Consider the following 22904-nt stretch of genomic DNA (forward strand, 5'->3'; position numbering starts at 1 on the left):
TAAAATTAGTACTCTCACCCTCAACCCAAAAACCAGAACAGTATAGCACTGACTCATAACATGATGAATACAGAATCAAAAGCACAGTATAAAGATACCATCAATACGCACACTGATATCAGGTGTGCAAGATTCTGATAACTGTTATTGTGTCATCTTGAAAAATAAAAATGAAACTTGTATCAAAATCAAAAGGGGGTGGCATTACAAACAATTAAGACAAAGGGTGGATTTGAGGCAGATAGTTAACTGTGGGAAGGCTCAGGCCTAATTGGAAGGCACAAAACATTTTGATTCTTTCAACAGATTGAAAACAACCAAACATTTAATTAAGTACAATGCAATATATTTAATGCAAGTAGGGCTGCAACTAACTATTATTTTCATTGTCAATTAATCTGTCGATTATTTTCTTGTTGGTCTATAAAATGTCAGAAAATGATGAAACATGTTGATCAGTGTTTCCCAAAGCCCAAAATGACATCCACAAATGTCTTGTTTTGTCTACAACCCAAAGATATTCAGTTTACTGTCATAGAGTAGTAAAGAAACCAGAAAATATTCACATTTAATCAGAGAATTGACTTTTACACAATGTTGTTTTAGCTGCATTAGTGACAAAACTGCACTGTTGTCGTAAGGATTCCTCACTTTCTATCTGAGGCAGATGTGGGAAAAGCACAAATACAGAAAACCCATTTCCCCTTAAATCCTCGAAATCAGTCCAAGATCTACAAACAATGAGCAACTTTTTTCAGTCATGTCATGTTGCAAGATGCTGACAGTAAAGCTAAACACGTGATGAGCAGTACCAAGCTAATGCAATCCCAGCAAACCCCCTGCAGTTCCCCTTCTCTACTCAATGGCTGGGTCAGTGCCATTGTAATGGAATCACGCACTAAGTGCCTTCAAGTAACTAAAATGCTGCAAAAGGTTAAAGGCTGTGAACAGCTACCTACAGTGTGTTCATATATAAACACATCCTGCCAGTGGAAAAATTCTGTGGAGACAATGGCTCAAAATAAAATGCAAATTTCTTCCCTCCCTAAAATGTGAAAATCTGATTAATACTTGAAAACAGCATCATAGTATACAATACAAGCATATGTGCATCTGTGATATATTTTCAGGTACATTTATAATGTGTACATTTTCACAGTATGAAAAAAAAAATCCAAACCAGATTGGACATATTGCCAAGAAGTTTAAACTAATATTTCCTGTAAGTGGTGATATTCTTCAAAGTGAAAGTAGACAAATCAAAACTATGAGTATTATAGGGCAGGTCTTTGTCTCCAAGAGTGTGGGATCATGGATTATGTACCCTAAAATGCTCCTCACCCATCAAATAACAGAAATCCATTGTACAGATCCCCACAAAGCTAATATATTTTATATATTCTCATATAAGACAGGTGATGTCAAAATTTGCATTTAAACAAGACAATGCCTCTTAACATACAACAGAGGAGGATTAGGACCACTTGCTCTGAGTTCTGATATTAATATAAGACTTAATATTGAGAAGTCCACTGAAATTAACCACTGACTGCATGTGCAGTGTGATGGTTGTACGTGTCATATCCTGTGAGTTCCTGTGCATCGAAGTGGCTTTGAATCACCAACAACAGCACATAACACACAAAAGCATTTACAGAATGCTAATATATCATAGAGCTACTGCTAGAATGGTAGTGAGCAAAAAAATAAATAAAATATGGCATTTTTCAAAAATTACAATTTTAAAGATTACAACTTAATATCCCCTTTAAATGTAGGTTGCATCACTGCAAATTGTAAAAGAGGGCTAGATTCTGTCTGTGGGTATTGTGTGTGCATTCATCATGTCTGTGTGTCCCTTCATTTGTTTACCTCTGAGACTTGTGTTGTCTGGTACTCCTGCAGCTGCTGCTGGAAGCCATAGTTTGGGCCGACAAAGGAGCGAACAGCCTTGACCGCAGACAGACACTCCTCCCAGCTGTAGTGGGTGACAGTCATCAGGTAGGCCACCACCATGGTAGTGCTGCGGGACACACCTGCAAGGCTGTAGCAAAATAAAGCACACGGCTTGGTCATTGTCATAAAGCAACAATTTCTTACTGATAATAGAAATAACAGAACACATATAGGATAAAAAATGCCCAAAACTGATCACTGATTCGTTCTTCTCAGGCTTGTTTTTTGTTCTATCCTTTGAGGCATGCTTTGATGAAAGCCTGCATCCAAAGTAAACATGACATGACTCCCAGATGCCAAGAAGGAGCTGGTTACAGCTTTAGACACAAAAACCTACCAGTGAACGAGACAAGATCCACCATTCAGGCGACATTCATGGATGAAGCTGATGCATTCTTTAAAATGCTGTAATCTGGAAAGAAAAAAAGAACAAACTTACATATTATATTACTAACTACTTTCAAAGTCTGATAAAACTGATATATAGCACACATTTTCCTGTGGTACGCAGTACAAAATATAGAAATAAATATTTTGAATCATGAATAACATTAGTACTATTGCTCATCAAATCAGGAAACGAGCTTGCTTTTACTAAGGTAGAGGGTTGTAAAGCTAAAATTAGATTACACTTTATAGGATATGAGAAATTACACCTTGAAGTGAAACTCCTGTGTCAAGGCCCTAACTTTGTGTTTCAGATAGGTTGCTAAACTGTGATAAGGTGGCACCGTTCTGATTTTGACTGTATAAACAGTACTCTCAAATGTAGTCAGAAGTTCCAGAATGGAGCAGGTAGTCTTGATAGATTTTTGTTAGTTTTAAGAAATAGACATGTCGAGGAGTAGTGATTTTTTTTTTTTTAACTACTCCAGCTTGTCATGTGAGGAAAAAGGCCAGGTCTGCTCAAACAGAGAGTCTGTGGTAGACCAGAACACAGACAGCAGGGACAGACAAGGGAAGTAACTGTCCTCATTTCTGTCAATCTGCAAAATTACACCAGTTTCCAGCATTCATTTAATCTGTGACTAAAAATGATCGAGTGAATCATTTTAACAAAAATACAGAAAGTTATTACTTCTACAGAGGTTGTGCCAAACCAATGTGCAAGACTCTTCTCAAATATGCAAGCCAACTAAAAAAAATACTAAGAACACAATTCAAATTCTATTGTACCTCAACCCAAAAACACAAAGAAAAATAGCAGCCTATTAAATGGAAACCCTTAGAAGGTGAATCTGCTCTGAAATAAAAATGAACACAAAGCAGCACAATGTAGTGCAACTGCTCCTCAAATATCCTGCTTGTTCACTGTCAGGAAACACTGCCGGTGTTTTGCATAATCAAGAAGTGCGTGGCTGATAGCACCGTCTCCTGAGGAGCAGATGCTGGTTACTCAACAGCAGACAGAATAACAGACTGGGGCTAAAATAGATTGACTGCCACTTTTCTTTTTTCCTCCTTCCTGAGATCCAAACTCCTCTTCAAAAGATGTCTCCTCAGCACTTCCTAGCACAGAGGTTTCCGGCCGTCTTGTTTAATATGCAGAAAATTACCTTGTGACAAAGATTTGAGGTTTTAACTAGCTGAATCCAGATAATAACACAGAAACAAAAACACGCTGTTGAGCTACTGTACATTTGAAAGAGCATCTGCAAATTTATGTATGGTGAAATTGTATGTAATGTAATTACATCAGTATGCATAAGAAATTATTTTTAACACAAAAACTATACCACCTTAGTTATAACCAAAGTACATCATGGTGGACATGCAGACTCCACGCACAAATGCACAACTCATTTTGGAAATGTTTGATGCAAATTAGTTTTTCACCTTCATGGTCAGTGCACACTGTACATTAAAACCATAACAGGCTTGTCATTAATGCTTGAATGTTCACAAAAAAGGGGAATCCCTGGCCCTCCACAAACATGTACATGTCAGCAACTATAAAAATCAACATTTAAGGCAATTCCAATGAAATACTTTGTGTTAATTCAGAGAGTGCTGACATCACATCATCGCACTGGGTGACAATTCTACAATGACAATGGTGACCAAGTTGGCCTTGATGTCCCAGCTAGTTGTTACTGACATTTAACCTTTGTTAGGCCACTCATCACCCACTGCATGCCTGGCGATCATAAAAAATTGAAGATTCTGAGGCCCTGACCAAGATTTGTAACTTCTATCTAATAAAGTTTTGTGAGAGTTTTTCCTTGTTTTCATAAGGGTCTAAGGTTAGCTGTCATTTTAGTTATCTTCTTCATTTTTTCTTTTACAAGGTGACTGCCTTCCTGACATCCATCCCAAGAGCTTTAAGGAAGTTTAAGGTTTTTCAAACAGCTTCAAACTGCTACAGTGGCACCAAAAAATACAGTGCCTGCATGAAAAAGACAGTCCCTGCTGTGGACTTACACATGGGAGGAGCTATCAGACCTGGCCATAGGGGCTCCCTAGCTTGTGCTGAGCAAGGTATGGCGTCAGTTGGCCAGACCAATGATTGTGACAGAGGGGGTTTATTAAAGCCCTGGGTGGTCGAGGCCAACAGCCAGATGTCACACTAAGGTTTCCTTCCTCTGCTGCCTGAGGGAAGGACACTTGATTGCGACAGTGGAGGTCAGACACCTCCAACCCAGCCCAATCAGCAACATCCAACCAAACACTAAACCTCAATTCTCATTAACTTGCATTTTACCCTGCTCTTTGTTACAAATTAAGCAACCAGAGTTCCTTTTCAAACCCAAGAGAATTTTAATGACTGCCGAACTCAAAGTCACACTCAGATGGGAACACACAGAGTTGACTCACTCAATCCAGGCCAAAAAAAACCCAACCTTTTTTCAGTGTATTCACATACTCCGCATTAACTTACAGTCTAACAGCAGCCCTCATTTTTCTGATCATGGTGAATGGGTAAATTGAAGAGTTCTGAATTGAGAAGTACTAATACCGGACCTTATACCCCTTTGACAGTGTTCAGCCTGTATTCAACCAGGCAGCGTGTCACATCCTAGTCTACTAAGTTGTCAGCAAGTTAATTACTCATCCCGCATCAAAATTTCCCCCAGCTTTCCCCTCGTCTTTCTCCCCATTTTAGTATGGCCAATTCCTTCATTGTACGGCCCTTGTCACTGCAGACTCCACTGTTGATGTGTGGATGGTGTAGAGCAGTGATTCCCAACCAGGGAACTTCTGCAGTTACCAGGGGGTACGTGGAAAAATTGTGAAGCTCAGCTAATTTGAAAAGAAAATAATAGAAATTATGATTTGATAATATATATTCACATATTTGTGTTTAGGAGAAAAATCAACACACAAGTAAGATTACACATTTGTGTGATGCTGATCTTTATAGTTATTGTCACAATAACCAACCAACTATGGTAGTGTGCACAAGACATGCCTCAGTTTTCCACCAACCTGAGTCAATTGTAAGATGATCCAAACAGCAGTAATACAAATGCAAACTGTGGGGGTACGTCGGACAAAAAAAAGGTTGGGAACCACTGGTGTAGAGAGTAATGCACCTCCTGTGAGCAAGGAGCTTCACAGGGATGGCATATGGCATTGGAGATTTGTGCAACTCTTTCCCTCTGTGCAGGAACCCTGACCAACCAGTAGAAGGTACCAGTGTGGCAACATCGACATAACCCATCACCAGCTCCAATACTGACTTCAAAGTTTGTTGTCTACAGGTGTCGCAAGACATGAGACTGCTCTTTTGCATTGATGCTCAATCTGCAAGCCATGATTGAGGCTTGTGTTTTGTGCCCTCGTGCCCCGTGTCGAGTGTTTAATCCAAATTTACTGCTGCTAGTGTTGCATGAGGTCAAAGACCCTACATAGAAATTAACATAAATGCGATGACTAATGCATTGTGTTAGCGACTGCTGCAAGGGCGGATGGACAGCTCATGCATCTTTCAACACTGATTCTGCCTCCTGAAGAACAATGACACATTGAGCACACTCTCTGCCCCCCTCTCTCTCTCTCACGCACACATACAAACAGAAAATAAAAACTCTTGTTAGTGCTCAATCATTAGGAACCTTACAGAATGTATTTAATACTGCAGGGTCTACTTTACTTCATACATCGACAAGTCATGAGATGAACATAACTGATACATTATTTAAATAAACAAAGAGCTACTGGCCACTTTGCCATCTACTGTACAGCTTACATTAAGGCACTCACAGTATAAATTAAACAAGGCATTGTTAGTAGTTAATGTCTAAAAACTACAAACAATGCAATCATGAATTTAAAAAAAATCAGTTTTCTAAACTGTCAAAAATCTTCATATAATCTTTGTAACGGTTTGCATTGGGTCGTCACACCCTGACACCACAATCTGGAGGGTAACAGTGTTGAAATAATACTGCATGACTCATCAGTGGTTGAGAAATTCATATGAACAAGGACATTTAAAATCTGAGGTATAAGCACCATTAGTACATCTGATTGTCTGTCTGTCTGTGTGTGTGTGTGTGTGTGTGTGTGTGTGTGCGCGCGTGTGTGTGTGTGCGTGTGTTTACTCACAGGTTCTGGCTGGAAGCATCAGCTGCATGTATACAAAGGTACGTCATGTCCTGTAAAATATACGTGAAAAACTGTATAGCAACTGAAACAAAATTCAAGAATACAGGCCATGCATGTCATATCTGTACCTGTAAATCTTCAACTATATTTATATTAATGGCTAAAATTACGACCAAGGTCAGTTTTGCAGGTGAGCATCTGTCACCCCTATCTAATGTGAGCCCTAGGTCTTGTAAGTCTGAACAATTTCTCTAAATGTGAAGTAACAGGCTTAAAGGTTCTGTAAATGAGATTCTGAACATTAAACATCTATTTGCTATATACAGATATAGTGGAGTAATGGCGTCCTGAGGAGAGGATGATGTCACACTCCCTCTGCCTGTGTTGTTATTGCAACCTCTCTGTGCTTTGTTCATACTGCTGGTCCATCTACACGTGTGTGTTAGTGCATGTGAGTCTCTCCGTGTGAAACTGTTGGCTTTCAGGAGAGCGATATAACAACTGTTTCTTTTCTCATCTAATGCGGTGAATTAAGGATTTATTTTGATTGTTGGAACAGAGGAAAGACTAACAAAGTTTGTTTCATTTTGTTTCTGTCCAGTTTGAATGAAGTGTGTTTTGCGATGATCTGCGAGGTAAAATTACTGTTTTTCTCAATGGAGTCTGGTGGGCCGTAGTGCCCATTTGTTTTGGTCTGAGATGCTGGTGCTCTAGTACGACATTTAGTGGCAATGAATGTCGCTTACATCTCCCTTTCAGGTGTGTCTGTATTTTTCTAGTCACTCAATATAGTTCTTTGACACCTGGATGTCACATGCTGAACATGTGTGTTTTGCTGAGGCCCAATGGACAACAAGGCCCTCTGTAATAAATCACTTTCCTCTGCTACAAATATCAGTGTCTTAACTAAAGAACTCACAGAACATACTGTTGAATAATACAGTTACTGTCCCTAAATTAAATATCTCACACTTGAGTTATTGCCTGGTACTTACACCAGATTTGAGTGGCTAAAGAAACTTCACATGGTTTCTGATATTATTAGCTCCAGTCCCTAAACACACACACCACTCAGGTCTGTAAACCATCCGTCTCAGGCACAAAACTCTCATGCTCCAACCATAACTCATCACCACCCCCAGCTGGCTGACAGGCAACATTACATTATTATATGCACAATCATACTAGAATCTCCAGGTAAAATTTCCACAGAAAGTACAAATAGTTTGACCCAGCCAACATGGATTTTCCACTAACCTCAAACACAGGCTTAGCATTGTTGTACACAGACAGGATGTGGGTGATGCCATTCTTAGACAGACTTTCTCTGTTTTCTGCATCTGGGACAAAGAGAAGAAGAATACATCTCATCAGAGTCTTGTCAGTGAGTTCCACACAAACCACTCTGACCAGTTACATTGTAAGCTGCTGCATAGGCAGGTCTGTGAGCTGTTTACTGTCCTGCAACATCATTTGGTACAGTTAGGCCTGTGGTCACTTGCTCCTGTCACTTGAACTAATTTTAGCTATTATGCTTGTGCCATCGTGCCGAGCCATCTTCGCAGCAGCTAAAGTTAGAAAGCTGCAAATGCCACATTAAATGGGAAGGGGTTGTTCCAGGCCAGGGTGTGACACACTAACAACTGTTGACTCTTATTTTATTTGAAGCAACACCTTCTAGCTTCTTAATTGTCTTTTGTTAACAAATCATGTATATCTTTTTCCTCTGAAATCTACATTTGACAAAAGAACAACTTTCAGCTACAAAATCTGATGTTTGATAGCTAAAACCTTATGTTATACTGTATAAGGCACAGCAATTAAATTAAAAACCATTCACAGTGAATATGGGCAAAATGCAAGGTTTTTTGTAAAACTTTTTCTATCATTTGGAAGAATACTGTGTGCTGCATTAAAATGCCAATAAAATGAAGCAATATATTTAATACTAATAATAAAGTGTTGCAATACTATACTGTGTCAATCCCCCCCACCTCTCATTCCTACATGCATTTATGGCCTATAATGGTGGCCTTCTGCCTTTGGTACTGAAAGCCTGGCCCGACCCAGCTACCCTGTATGTATCAAATTTACAAACATCAATTCAAGTTACGTCACGTTTGTCTTACCTCTTATGTTCCCAAGGTAGAGCCCATCGACAACCTGTGAAGGAGCAGTCACAGACATGTTGCATTCAGGTTAGATATTCATTACAGCCCAGCTTCAAAAGCTTCACTTGAGAGGAACAAAAGTCCCAGATTGAGCCAGATTGGATTTAAGGCTTAAGAACCAAGTACCAGCAAAGGAAACATTCCCTACAGCCATACAAGGCCTGAAGCAACGATGCATGATTATCAGGACAAAGTGTTGAGTGGCAAGCAGCCACTGAGTGTTGCTGTACAACTTTGGTACCAGTGCCATGAAGCAGCAGTTGTCTGAAGATTATTAAATACTGGATTCACACTAATAAAATGTATGACTAACACAGCCTGCACATTGTTATGGCAATTAAAAATGTAAATTCTGATGACCAATTTATCTGCTTATGCAAAGTCTTTTAAGGACGAAATTAAAATGTACTGGCCATACTTTAGTGTCTCCGGTTTCAAAGACAAAATTTTCTAAACATGTTGTTTTAAAATGTATTTTCACTTTCTATTTACTAACTAATATACTGGGCATCAATGTAATTTTGCAAGTGAACTTCATTAAAGTAAATGGGAATGTCATGGAATCATAATTGGGCAGGCAGATACAAATGTTGAGCAAACTTGAAATAGAGTAAAACAATGTTGTAATAATCTATTGATTTGTCCCTTAGAATAAAGTTTCATGTGCTCCTCATCTGAAACTCAGAGGTCATGGTCAGCCACAGCAGGCCTGGCAAGGATTCAGTGCCTTGCTTTCGGGCACTTCAGCAGGGTGGCTGCAGGGTGTTTCAGTAGAGTAAAAACAAGCCTTCCGGCTCAGGGCCAGTCTTTCAACTCATCGTACCAACCTGCTGTTTGGAGTATAATCATTTGCATCTACCATAACACAAACAGATTAATTCATCACAAATCTATAAGTCACAGCTGCGCCTATGATTCCTGTCTATGTAACATTAGCCGTGGCTTTTGAAACCAACTAATGTTTTGAAATGTCACCAGACTTGGTTTTAGCTGTTGACACATTACTGAACCATTCAAAAGGTGAACTGTGTGCTGCACTTTAAACTTCTGCACTCAATATCCAACGTGCATTCTTTGATTTATTTACATAGCCTAACATATCAGCGTGTGACAGAGTAAAACATCTGATGTAGGAGAGGCACGAATCCACCACAAAACAGCCACAGAAAACAACGTAACACCGGAACATAAAACAAAATCAAAGCCTACCTTATTCATTCCATTGCCCATGATTACTCTGAACCAGTCTGCGATGAGCTACAAGACTTTAATATCTAGAACTGCTACGATAAGTTAACATGGATATTGAATCCACAACGCCAGGCTGAACTGACTGACTTCCAGCCTATAAAACAGTGGACAACCTACGCTTGAGTCGCTATGTTTGTCTTCTATTCCACAACATTACTAAGTCCCACTACCATGACTAACACACTAGTGTTATTAATTCAGCCTTAACCTCGTCTCAGCTCAGCACCAACTACAGTTCCGTCATGCTGTATCGTCTTCCGGATTGTTTTGACGTGAAACAACTGCAGCTGCGGGTTCATCCGGTAAGTGACATCACACAGCATGTTGCAGTCAACTCGTCAGTTCAGCTGTAGGCTACTTTCCCAGCCTTCATTGTCGATGGGAGGTCTGAAATGCTCGTGCATTTAAACCATACACATAGAGTCTGGGATTTACACGAGCATATTATAACAAAACATATTTTGCAACACTAACTCGGAATATAAAGATGAAGTCGCTCATCCATAAAATTGGCAAAAACGGAATCCCTTTTGTAATCCCAATAAAGGCCTACCCACCCCCCATATGTGTTGTTTCGAGTGTATGTAATATTGATTAACATAACAATTACTTATAATTGTCACTGACAAAGAACAGTTCAATTCAAGCTTCCATCATTATACAAAGTCAATACCAGGAAAGTATGCTTTTGTTAACCTACAGTTCTTTGCATGTTCAAAGGTATACCCAAGAGCGTAGGTTTGTTTTCAGAAGTCAGGGTGGCAATGAAATAAAATAAATAAATAAATGCATTTATTTTACTGCATTAATATACATTTAAACCAATCGAGCAAAAAACATGCTATGATGAAACTGTTTATTGTGCTTTCCATGATCTATTGATTCCAAATAGAAATTATATATCCTACTTAAATCATTTTTCATACAGCGTCTTTTAGGACAATATTGAGCCTAATTGTAAATTAAAATGTAGATTAACCTAAAATGTATTCCGCAGTACCTTGTCCTAGCCCTGATTAATGTCTACAGGAGTCCCCACAGCCTCCACTAATAAAGTAGGGCAGCCTGTATGTAGCCTGGGAGGCCAAACCCAAGTCAAAAATAGTATGCTGCTGCTCGTTAAACTCATTGCTTTGAGTGCACAGTAATAACTGTAGGTGACTCAACATTTTTATCAACTCAGATTTTCTCTCATCCGATCCGTGGTGGTTGGACAGTAAAAGGACAATGTTCAGAAACACTGATGAGGAAAATCAACCTGAAACTGTTAGTGAGGGGAACATGTTGCGCCACCCCTGGTGGAAATTACACTCATGGGTATACCAATTCTTGATAAACACTACACACCGACCTAGTTTTCAAATCACCTTCAGATGACTATGTGGTCAGATTTTGGTTACATTTGTCAGGGATTCACTTTCATTAAAAGCTAAACTGAATCAGTTAGCTTAGCAGGCCAGTGTAAAGTGTCCCTGGCCACCTATTCAAAAAACATTTTCTATGACCCAAGTCACACTGTTACCCATAAACTGACCACCTGGTACACACACTGACAGTTAAACTTGATGAAATTACAGTCACTTATTTGCTGATAGAGCTAATGTTTGTGGTAAACTTCATCATTAACTTAACTAAAATAATTAACATTCACTTTCTCCTTTTAAAGAAAATACTTTGGGCTAAATGTCAAATAAACTAGTGTATGTAACAGATCACATGAATAAATGTAGTTAGTTAAAATCATCTCATTAAATTTGATGTCTCATCCTTCCCCATTTCTGATATGAACCAGTCATTTATTGTAAAGGCATTATTTATGTAGGAAGCACAACGTTGACACAACTGAAATGGATACGTTTTTATCAGTTTAATCATTTTTATTCTTTGTTCTATAATACACAATGACCTTAAGAGGAAGAGGTCTTCCAAAATGCACAGACTGAGGTAATGTGGACAATTGATAAATACAGAAATATAGGTATTCTTGTATCTTTGAGTTGGTCTGCCTTTATTTTCAAGTATGTGTTATGGTCCTCTGGGTCCTTTACTTTTTCCACTGCTTGTTTTCGTAGTCCCACTTGGATGCAAAGCCCTCCACTGGGTTCATTCTCATGTCCAACACCCTCTGCAGCTCCTTCTCTTTGTACTCGGCCTCAAATGTGTGTGGGACAGGTCCATACACTGCAAAGAGAAAATACCAAATGTGTCAAGTAATGGGCTTAATTAGACTGCAAGCAATTAACAGTGTAATAAAGATAATTGCATTCCTCTCTGATTGAATTGATTATATTTGGAAAACAGAGGCATCACTACATCATATTTTACAACAGATTTATAGGCACATCATTGCCAGTCTTGCAGAAGACATACCATACTTTCTCTGCCAGAGCACAACCAGACCAGTGAGGCCGATTAAGAAGAACATCCCTCCAACAACAGACTTCCACTCTGACGATCCCTGGTTCATCTCAGCAAAGCTCTGTTTGAAGCTGATGCGGTACACTGAAAATTGGAAACAAAATCTAGATAATGAAAATTATAAGAGGAAAAATGACTTATGACCATTAACACATTACTACATTAATTCATACAATATTTGCTGATAAAATCAGTTTGACTAATAGATATGAACGTTACAGCATCTCAGGGAAAAGAAAAAAAAAAGCATAGTGCAGTGCAGTTGGATCCTACATGCAATCTTCTCCTCATTAGAAAGTGCAGCCCAGGAGCCCATCTCCTTCTCCTTCAGGGACTTCTGCTCTGGACTCAGGGTCTGCACATAGCAGATGTCCGGGAGGGGATTCTCCCGCCTGTCAAAGTAGGCAGGGAGAGTGTATTCCTCTACCTTAGCAACACCTGCAGGGGATGACACAGAAGTACTCATCAAATAAGTTTTGCTAACACCTAATGCCTTCATTCGTTTCAACCTTCTCTGAAATGTCATGTGTGCTCTAAGACTAAAATGTCATTTGAATCTTGGTCCATATCATCTACAGTATTCCTCAGCTTCTGAAAGTAAGCTGCTCTTTTAGTCTAACTCTGAATCTTGTCAAAAATATTGTGAGATAATTAGAATATTTGCTGAAATTTAGATAAAATATAGATGTTTTGTTGCACATGATAAACTCAGCAAAACCCCTCTCTGGTTAAATTACTCTGTAACCTAAAACCACACTGGAGGTTAGTTATGAATGGTTTCATTAGTTAATTAAATTTAACAAAGAACACACAAAGTTTGCTTAGATTTGGTTGAGGATGTGCTAACCCATGAAATCAGCTGGTGTGGTGTTTCCTTGTGATGAAAACTAAAACACTTTCAGCCCTCCATGGCACATTACTTCCTGTTGCTGACCTAGTACTTAATATATACACAACATTCAGTATGTCACTTTATATTTCTACATATATTAAAAAGGTACATGCCATCACTGAATAGATGCCTGCCAGTCCAGCTAAAAGTATATGTACTTGCAGTAGATTGACACAAGAAACTATGCTGATACAAACAATTAAATAAGCTGTGCACTGGCACATTGAAATGTTATTCTGGCTGGAAAACATGTTTACAGGCAATCTAACTTGAGCAAAGTGCCAGATGTACATAGCTAAGGTGTCAGGTAGTGATGAGACAGGAAGAGAGATAAAGCAGGTCCTTTGCACCAGCCAGACTCACATTAAAGGATGGAATTGTGTTGTTGGGACTTTGATGGGGGTAATAGTTTTATTAATAGTTACCACTTAATTGGATAATTTAGGGAGAAAAACATTTTCATTGAGTTCTATCCCCACCTTAAGCAGATTTGCTGAAGAACTTGCGTTACTCTAAAATACATTCAACAATGACTTGCATTTTGAGATTTAGCATTCTGAGATAAACAAACCTCATGGGTCACTGGGGATTCTTTCAGAATAACATGCTTTTTTTTGCTCTTTGACTCCAATGTAATCAATGTAGAAGTCTCAAAAGTGAAAAGAATGATTATATGAAGCATAAATTCTATCTTTTGTTATCCCCCCTGTCAAAAATAGAAAATACTCCATGTTATTATAAGTCATGCTTACCATGTCCTCCACGTACACAGACAGATGTGGAAATGGCACGTTTGCCAACAAGACTAAGGGCTCTGGTGGCAAGCATTCTGTGGAAAACGTGATATGAGAGATATTTGCAAACTCATTACGCACATTTGCATATATTTAAACACATCGGCATGTTTACACATCCTCCTTACAATTCTTTTGATCTGTCACCAGACGTTTTCTAATGTTACCATGAAAAACGACCCTGACCAAGTCACGCAGCTCGCATAAAAAAATCACTAACTATTTACTTACATGTAAGTTACGTTGACTTATTGGTGTTGAGACTGTGTGTCCAAACCAAAGGTCTAGCGTTAGCTACATCGTATTGCTAAGCCAATGTTAGCGTTAGCTGCAAACACAAGGTCATGGCGCCCGGGAAAAAGAATCACAAAAATACCAGTTTCTTTGAGACAATATAGTACAATTCAACACGTTCCCATTGACAAACTGCATTCATATGAGCCCATGGCAGACCACTGTAACATTTACTTCCTACGCAACACATCTGCCTTCCCGAATCTGATGCTAGAAGCTAACGACAGCAAGCCGGTAAGTTATCGGTAGTTAAGTTAGCACGTCCTAGCTCCGACCGTTCTGACAAAGTCATTTAGACACAATGGTTTATCTCGGTTAAAATACTCAATTAATGTAGGGCAATTACTTACACTTTTAATGTGTATAATGTGATGTATATCTATATGGTTAGAAAGATGCTACTAATTATTTAAAAAAAAATATATATATGTATTACCTGGTGTCTTATTCTTGCTCCCGTCCGCCGATGGCCTAAAAGGAAGTAAGATGGTGAACGGAAATACGTAAGTTACGTTACCAGGACAGTAATGATCTCGTTTTACCACATTGCCGTTCTGATTTACGGCACCGCCGGTGCTACAGAAACGAGTGTAAGGTGGAGGTAGGATTAGCTCCTATGATTTCGTGACACTGAGTAATTCATCTAGCATTAAAAAGACTGTTGTGTTTTTTTGCTGATTGTAAAGTTTACATGTACGCGTTAGAAGAAGGCATAGCGTCAACCACATATTCTGGCAGTAAGGTGACTGCTGAGGTAGATATCTACTTTTCTCCGTGCATTATATGTAACGTTAGCTAACGGTAGCAGGCAGCAGCCCCTTCTCATCGTGTAGCCACTCAACTTCTCTGGCAGGGTCTGTCTTCCCAACGATTCTGACGATTTTCTTATAAACATGCCTATTCAGCTGACAAGTCAGGCTTACTGTAAAATGGTTTTACATGCTGCCAAGTATCCTCACTGCGCCGTGAATGGATTGCTGGTGGCAGAAAAAACGAAGGAGAAAAAGAAAGACAGCCACAGTGAACCAGTCCTGTGTGTGGACTGTGTGCCGCTGTTTCACGGTACTCTAGCTCTGGCACCGATGCTAGAAGTAGCATTAACACTGGTAAGTAGCTGTCAAGTAAATTCACTCAGTTGCAAGTTTATTGGGTACGCTTATCTTGAACTAATGTAGTTTAATACAACAGTCCTGCGAGACAAGAGTTTAGTTTTAGTTGAAACTGCTTATAGGGGTTTTGCTTAAACTTCATGGTCATTTGGTAGGCTGTAGTTTGTTGTGCTGTTGAACTGTACTGCGTTATGCTAACATGCGTTTTTAATATTGTGTTCCCATTATTTATATCAGTGAGGGTAGACTAAATATTAGAATCACCTCTCAGTATAACGAAATACACTTAAACAGCACCACAAACGACAGCTTTCAAAATTATAGAAAATCATAAGGTTGAATTAACAGCTCTTTAAAGCAGTTTCAACACAAACGGAACATTATAACCTTTATAAACATAGGGTTAATTGCAGGGCAGTTTAGATTACATTCGTTTTAGATATGCGTTCCTAATAAACTGGACACTCTGTAGTTCCATATCCATTCATGTAGTTGTTTCTCTTGTTGAAAATGAATTCGGCCTGACCTCTGCTGTCCTTTCATGTTGGCTCCACAACTCCTGCTCCCATCTCAGATCGATACTTGGTGTAAAGAAAATAATTATGTGATTGCTGGATATTATCAAGCCAATGAACGCACAAAGGATTCAAGGTAACAGACAATGAAATGGACACTAACAACCTGCTGTTTCAGGACAACATCCAGTTATAAACCATGCCCCAAACTACTCTGGACTCTGATACACTACATTTTTGGTCCTCTTTCTTGCAGACCCAACCAAGTTGCAGAAAAAGTGGCTGCCAGGATTTCTGAGAACTTCAGTGAAGCAGCAATTATTATGGTAATACAAAATCATTTAGGCAGGTGTTGATGGACTATACTGGTGGTTTTACATGTTTTTGTTCCATTGACCTCAAGTTATATAAATACTGAACTGCTGACTTTCCAAAGCATGTGGTGCATTTTAAACAAATATGTTCATCCTTCCAGGCAGCCACTGGTTTTAGTTCAGTATAGTATCAAAAATCTATTGAAAATTGATTAGCTCCACTATCAGGGATTTGATATTTAGCTGTAGACCATTGTTGAATCTAAAAATGAACATTGTGTACATACATTCAATCATTCAGACATGTTTTTTTGGTATGTTCTTGCAACGATTAGGCTGCTCTCAATCAGCAAAATGATATGTTAATAATGCACAGACAAAATGTATGCAGTTGGCTGCCTGGAATGTGTTAGAAACACAACCAATCTAAAATGCTATAATATGCTTTAAAAAAATGGTTAGCAGCAGTGTAAATTATAGAGAATTAGTAGTGATTTCCCTAAAACATGCAAAGAATTGGTCTGGTCCTGTAAAGCTATACATAACAGGTCTGTCACAATTACCTCCAATCTCAACAAGATCATAGCCACTAAATCCCTTGTCATTTTCTGTTTTTGTTTTGGTTTTTTTTCCCCCTCAGGTGGACAACAGTAGATTAACAATAAGCTGTTTTGAGCCCATTGTGCTAATCTATGATCATCATGAAAACAAGTGGAAAAGCAGAGAAGTAACTTTGTAAGTGTCTCTGTGTTAAGAGCTTTTTCACTGTATGGACTGTGTGTGCACCTCAACCACAGCTTCTGGCATACAAGCTGCCTGTGTTCTTTCATTAACTTACAATAATTAGCAGCATACATTGTATAGATATGTTTTAGGCGTTTAGCCAAACTGATGTTTTTGTCCGTCTTCCAGTGACTGTTTTGAGGACTGGAGCGAAGCACAGAAGATCACATCTGCTCTGCTCGAGGGAAGGTCCTACGAGAACTTGATTGACTTTGACAACCACTTGGATGATCTAAGGAACGACTGGACCAACCCTGTGATCAACAAGTCCGTCCTGGATCTGTGCTAAGACCCTCAGTCAGGAGTGCCCTGGACATGCACACAAATATTGCTGCCATTTCAGCATGCGTGATGCTACTTATCATGTAGCACAGGAGTACAAAAATGCTGAACTCGTAGTCTTTGTTCCTTCAAAAGACTCCCGTACTGACGGGAACTTGCGGAGCACTGACCAGCTAGGCCAAAATCTCAAGGGCAAGCGCCATATGTGCACTGTAGGCATGTGTTCACCTTTACAAGGTGATACTGAGGTGATGAAGGCAAATATGTTTTTGAATGCAACTTAAATGTTTTTTCTGCAATGGTTTGTGTTTATTCTTAGTTGTGTGCATAAAGTTCAATTCTAGAGTATTTGATCTATTTTTTTCATCTTAAATTTTACAGCCAGTAGCCATATAGCGATCAAGTTCTAAATGCTAAAAAAAAATTTAGACGATGATTGTACTACTGAGATATGATATATGTTCTTTATTAAATTTCTAGTTTGTTTTAAGCCCTGAAACAAAATTCACACGTAGAACTGTAGTCTGAAGATGTTTGAGGGCAGTTTAATTCAAAAACACTCAAAAAAAATGTATCGCTGACATTGAACCAGAGAGACTTTTTAAGGTTTTGTCTCAACAGGCTATATGTCACATGCCAACTCGAGTCCTGTAGATGCACCAGCAACGATAACGGGATTATTGACTCAAGAGCTTTGACTTTTAAATAATTGATGCTTACACAAACATTTCTGTGATGCACATGCACACTGTTATTGTCACTGGTGCGCTTCAGAATGTCATTCTGGGTGATATACATCTTGGAGTATTGGCCTTTGATTGTTGCTCTGGAGGATTTGTTCAGAAATACAATACACTGAATCAGATCACAGTAATGCGTGAATTTTGTTTTATGTTGGATATGTATTTTAAGAATTAGGTAATAGTATTTATTTCTACTTAAATGATGACTAAATCCTACTATTTAATCATGCTAAAAATTTAAATATTTAATGTGAGGATGCAGAACTACCTTTTTGTATTTGAGATTAGAATTAATCGATAAGAGCTAATTACTTAAATAATTGTGTGGACGTTACATTTTTTTACAGAAATTTTATGAACTGAATGTACAATGAAACCAACTTTTGAAATTATTCAAGTCTTTGTCAGACTCGTCATTTTTGTAAATTATTTTGCTAGGTGTCTTATACCACTGCCTTGACATTTTAGAAAAGGTTGATAAAAGTTTGGAAACTATAACTTGCCAGCTTCAGGGCTGCAGCTTTTCTTTGGTTTAGTTTTGTATGGCTAAAAGTTTGCCAATCAAGGATTGTATTGATGGCTTTGCTGCTATATCAGTAACATGTGTTTCAGGGTCATATGTTACTGTTATCTGCTCAGAACTGGTAAATTGGAAAATAATATGAAAATAAATATGTATGTAACTAACATGGCAAAGTAGAAATACAGAAAAAGAATGGCAATAGATATAGAGTACTTTATTAATCCCAGTGGGAAATTGCAATCATTACTGAAGTCACAGCAATTGCACACACCTTAAACTTCATCTCCTCTAAATAATGAAGTTAACAAACTAATCAGATTTAGACCCTTCCTAATCTAAAACGAGTCTAGATGTTATTTCCTGCCATGCCCTGTGCCCTTGATGTGCCAAGTGATGATTCACAGTGCATGTTAAAATAACCAGGAAGCTAAGCTGACCTTTTCTCACTTACACTTAATGTTTTCTCTTGGATGGCCTTCTGGACCTTCCTTGTGTGTCTTGACAAACTATAACATCAAAATGCTACTTATACATTAACACATCAATAATAATAATATATAACATTATAACAATTTTACTTTTGGATGGGGACATTCTGCATAATGAGTACTTTTTATACTTTATATAAATTTTGCTAATAATACTTTAGTACTATTAAGTAAAATTATGAATGCAGGAGTATGGTACTTCTACCTAAGTAAAGGATACCTTCTGCTAGCTAACTTTGTAAAACCCTATCAAAGGCAAACTTGTGAGAATAATAAATACTGCAAACAATATTGAAACAGATCTGACAAGTGCAGAAATGCCAGATAAAACTCTCAGTTGGGTAACATTCATGGTGAAAGAATCAGAGGCGTCCTTCTCTTTATCGCTTGGTGAATATTGCCACCTAGTGGCGCTTGCCTGCAACTGTTGTTGCTGTCACATGACCCACTTCTTCCTTCCGGGCCAGACAAAGCTAAAAAATTGAGGAATGGTTAATGTCGTCATGGACAACTGTCCCGTAACGCGTCAGTAAACAGCCTTCAAACTACAATTTCTCTAAAGTTTCAGATACGCCAAGTGCGGGGAATTACATACAAAGACACCGAGGTTATTAAAATGAACAAAACGGTACAAAGTGCTCACCGCGCGGTATTAATCGTCTGTTGATGACGAGGTTGTCTTATCCTGCCCATACTTTGTAGGAGCCTGCAGCGCGGGAACTACTAGCAGTGTAGATGTGAGGGTAAAGTTTTTGAACATAAAATCATCTAGGCGAACAGAAAGCTATGGATCCCTCGGAGGTAGAGTTCCTCGCCGAGAAAGAGATGGTGAAGATAATACCAAATTTCAGTCTAGACAAGATCTATTTGATCGGGGTAAGTAAGTTAGTTGTGTTTGTCAAGACGTATTTTACACCGTAAAACCAGACCAGATACTGATAACTCACATAACGTTAGCCACATCAGCTCAGTAGTTATCTTTAGCATATGCCAAACCTTACAGTATGATGATGAATTGTCATATATTCAGGTTTTCACACGTACTGTATACTGTAACGTCAATACTTTAAGCCAAATCACCAGCTGTATTCACACAACGCTAATGTTTGTATGCTAATGAAGATGGGAGTCTGTGTGGGAATAAAATCTGGGTCTTTCTGTCCTCAGGGGGACCTCGGTCCCTTCAACCCCGGCCTGCCAGTTGATGTTCCTGTGTGGCTGGCCCTTAACCTGAAACAGAGACAGAAATGTAGAGTTGTTCCTCCTGCGTGGATGGATGTTGGTAAGATAATACAGTGTATACAGGTCTGTGACATGTTTTTAAGTGGCCAGGATATTTGAATACTTTTAAGGTTAGAGGATAGCTGTTAACTTAAATTCTGAATCTGTTAACCGGTTAAATTGCAATCTGCGATTATATCTGGTATCCTTGGAAACTTTGGGATCTCCACTAGAATTTGCAATAAACTTCTTTTTGTTGGTTTGATTCATGCTTACCAAGCAAAATGGCTTTTATCACTGGTCTGAGGTCTGGCAGGGTTTTATGAGGTTAAACCTTAAACCTGCTTCTTCACACCTTTCACATAGAAAAGTAAAGTTCTAAACGCAGGGAAAATAGTATCACTTTTGGGACTATTTTGCCATGTTTGTACTAATACTACTACTACTTTCTGGCCATGTGATTCATTAAATTGAAATCATATTGTGCAGAGAAACTGGAGGAGATGCGAGAGCTTGAGAGGAAAGAGGAAACCTTTACGCCTGTTCCCAGTCCCTACTACATGGAACTGACCAAACTGCTACTCAACTAGTGAGTCATATAAACTTAAGTAATCCCCATGCAGAAATTGTGCATAATTGTGCTCGTGGTGTATATAGTAATTAAACAGTTTGTGAAAATGCTCCCTTATTGTCTGCGTATGTTGTGTGTGTCTGCAGTGCGTCTGACAACATCCCTAAAGCAGATGAGATCCGCACGCTGGTCAAAGACATCTGGGACACACGTATTGCCAAACTCCGCCTCTCCGCCGACAGCTTCATCAGTCAGCTGGAGGCCCATGCCAAGGTAAAACTGATGACAAAGAATCATACACTGAGCATTTACTTTCTGCAAACTGTTAATAGGATATTGTAGAGCTGAAACAGTTAGTCAAATAATTGATTAGTCGATCTACAGAAAATTTTCATTTTGATTTGCTGGTTTTCTTACTCCACTTATAGTAAACTGAATATGTTTTGGTTTTGGACTGTAGGTCCAAAAAAACAAGCAATATGAAGACATTACCTTGGGCCCTGGGAACGTGTGATGGGCTTTTTTTTTTTTTTTTTTTTTTTACTATTTTCTATTTTATAACACTAACCGATTAATTGCAAAAATAATCGACAGATTAATCAACATTAAAATAATCGTTAGTTGCAACGCTAGGATATTGGCAACATAGCTACATACATGTACAGTCTCATTTTAAATGGCCACTGGAGGTTGTATTGAAATTGAAGGAAAAGCACCTTGAAATTGATTTTGTTCTCTAAAGAGCATCTTCAAGTGATGAAAAGGTCTGAATATTCATCAGGTAAACTTGAACCTTGGAGCGCTTTGATTGTTTCCTTAACTGGATTAACAGCCATGGTCACAGTGTCTTGCAAAATAATTGGGATTATCCTTTTATCCTCTCATCTTGTGGCCCTACTGCTTCCTGTTTCGCTGTCATATTAAGATCCAGCAGATATGAGCACAAGCGTTCGCAGCAGTCATTCGAGAAAGAATGTTATTTTTACTTGTTTAAAACTGAGTCTCCTGTCTCACTCTGCTTCCTTCCCTCTATAGCTGGACAACCTGACTCTGATGGAGATTAACACCATACGAGCATTCCTTCTTGACTCTCTCAACTGCATGTACAAACTACGTTCCAATTTGCAGCCTGGTTCAAGTAAGGGACAGTTCATGGACTATTGATCCACAATATCAGGGCCTGCTGAACAGGTTTGGATCTTGTCCCAAGAATTTGAATCCACAAGATTTATGTGACTGGCTGATTTTTACTCAGCCTTTTTAAGGGGTTATATTTTTTTTAGGGAGACATGCGTAAATCTGTATCTGTTCATGTAGTCTTTATATGTATCTGCTGTTTGAAATATGCGCATATTTAATTTAATTTAGGATGCTCACTGTAGTTTAAAACTGCCACCATTTTTGTATATCTCAATAAGTGACAAAATAAATGTATTTGTGTGTATGTCTAGGGTAGTGTACTTTTTTAAAATTTATTTTTCCCCCCTACAATTTTAGATTTGTAATCGTGGTGTCGAATAATCATCATTATGTTTGTATCCCATTTGTTATTCTTCCTCTGCATATTTCAGAGCGTTCTACATGAGTGCTGTATTGAGGTTCGCCTACCAAATTGTGGTAGAAGAAAGCTTATGCAAACCTTTCTCTACTTCCATGCATACGTACAGCAGACATGTGATAATGTTTGTTATAGAGCTAAAACGATTAGTCGGCTAAGTAATTAGTTGACCAACAGAAAATTGAACAATTATTTTTATAGGACGGTTTTACTTAATTATTTTTATAATTGATTCATTGTTTGACCCACTGGTGATTAGTGAGCTGCTGGTTTCAGCTTCTTCAGTGTGAGTGTTTTCCACTTATCTCAGTTTTATGTAACTGTTGGCTGGACAAAACAAGACATTTGAAGAAGTCACTGTGGGCTCTTATTTTTCACTTTTTAAAAAAATCAAAAATAATGTGCAGATTAATTGATAATAAAAATAACTGTTAGTAGCAATCCTAGTTTGTTATAGCAAAGGAACAACTGTG

General features: G+C 38.5%; 4 protein-coding genes across 8 annotated transcripts in view; 2 read left to right on the plus strand and 2 right to left on the minus strand.

Annotated features, from left to right (window-relative positions):
* dusp22a (dual specificity phosphatase 22a) overlaps nt 1–10300 on the minus strand; it is a 20416-nt gene extending 10116 nt beyond the window's left edge. The window contains exons 1-6 of the mRNA XM_044194640.1: nt 9885–10300; nt 8634–8667; nt 7762–7844; nt 6505–6554; nt 2294–2368; nt 1873–2044 (exon numbers count right to left, since the gene is read on the minus strand). Of these exons, the coding sequence (XP_044050575.1) occupies nt 1873–2044; nt 2294–2368; nt 6505–6554; nt 7762–7844; nt 8634–8667; nt 9885–9905 (435 nt within the window). The 5' untranslated portion in view covers nt 9906–10300. The remainder of the gene's footprint in view (nt 1–1872; nt 2045–2293; nt 2369–6504; nt 6555–7761; nt 7845–8633; nt 8668–9884) is intronic.
* Nucleotides 10301–11778: 1478 nt separating this feature from the next.
* LOC122881342 lies at nt 11779–14889 on the minus strand. The gene is made up of 5 exons (XM_044207405.1): nt 14761–14889; nt 13989–14065; nt 12618–12782; nt 12297–12428; nt 11779–12107 (listed from the first exon to the last, which is right to left on the minus strand). Exons 2-5 carry the CDS (start codon nt 14062–14064, stop codon nt 11971–11973), a joined length of 510 nt encoding a protein of 169 aa, XP_044063340.1. The 5' UTR covers nt 14065; nt 14761–14889; the 3' UTR covers nt 11779–11970.
* On the plus strand, nt 14094–18462 carry emc8 (ER membrane protein complex subunit 8). 5 transcript variants are annotated; one of them, XM_044207344.1, is made up of 6 exons: nt 14094–14558; nt 15230–15430; nt 16008–16084; nt 16205–16274; nt 16903–16997; nt 17175–18462. In XM_044207344.1, the coding sequence occupies exons 1-6, from the start codon at nt 14346–14348 to the stop codon at nt 17332–17334; spliced, it is 816 nt and encodes a 271-aa protein (XP_044063279.1). In that variant the 5' UTR covers nt 14094–14345; the 3' UTR covers nt 17335–18462. The 5 variants fall into 5 exon arrangements, with proteins under 5 accessions (XP_044063279.1, XP_044063287.1, XP_044063314.1 ...); XM_044207352.1 differs by having other exon boundaries at nt 15275–15430; XM_044207379.1 differs by lacking the exon at nt 14094–14558 and adding an exon at nt 14804–14827.
* A 1089-nt stretch (nt 18463–19551) lies between these two features.
* Nucleotides 19552–22317, plus strand: gins2 (GINS complex subunit 2). The gene is made up of 5 exons (XM_044207392.1): nt 19552–19957; nt 20249–20363; nt 20792–20891; nt 21020–21146; nt 21909–22317. The coding sequence occupies exons 1-5, from the start codon at nt 19868–19870 to the stop codon at nt 22035–22037; spliced, it is 561 nt and encodes a 186-aa protein (XP_044063327.1). The 5' UTR covers nt 19552–19867; the 3' UTR covers nt 22038–22317.
* Nucleotides 22318–22904: the final 587 nt, after the last annotated feature.

Source organism: Siniperca chuatsi, linkage group LG1 (assembly GCF_020085105.1).
Source record: "Siniperca chuatsi isolate FFG_IHB_CAS linkage group LG1, ASM2008510v1, whole genome shotgun sequence".
Taxonomy (NCBI): Eukaryota; Metazoa; Chordata; class Actinopteri; order Centrarchiformes; family Sinipercidae; genus Siniperca; species Siniperca chuatsi.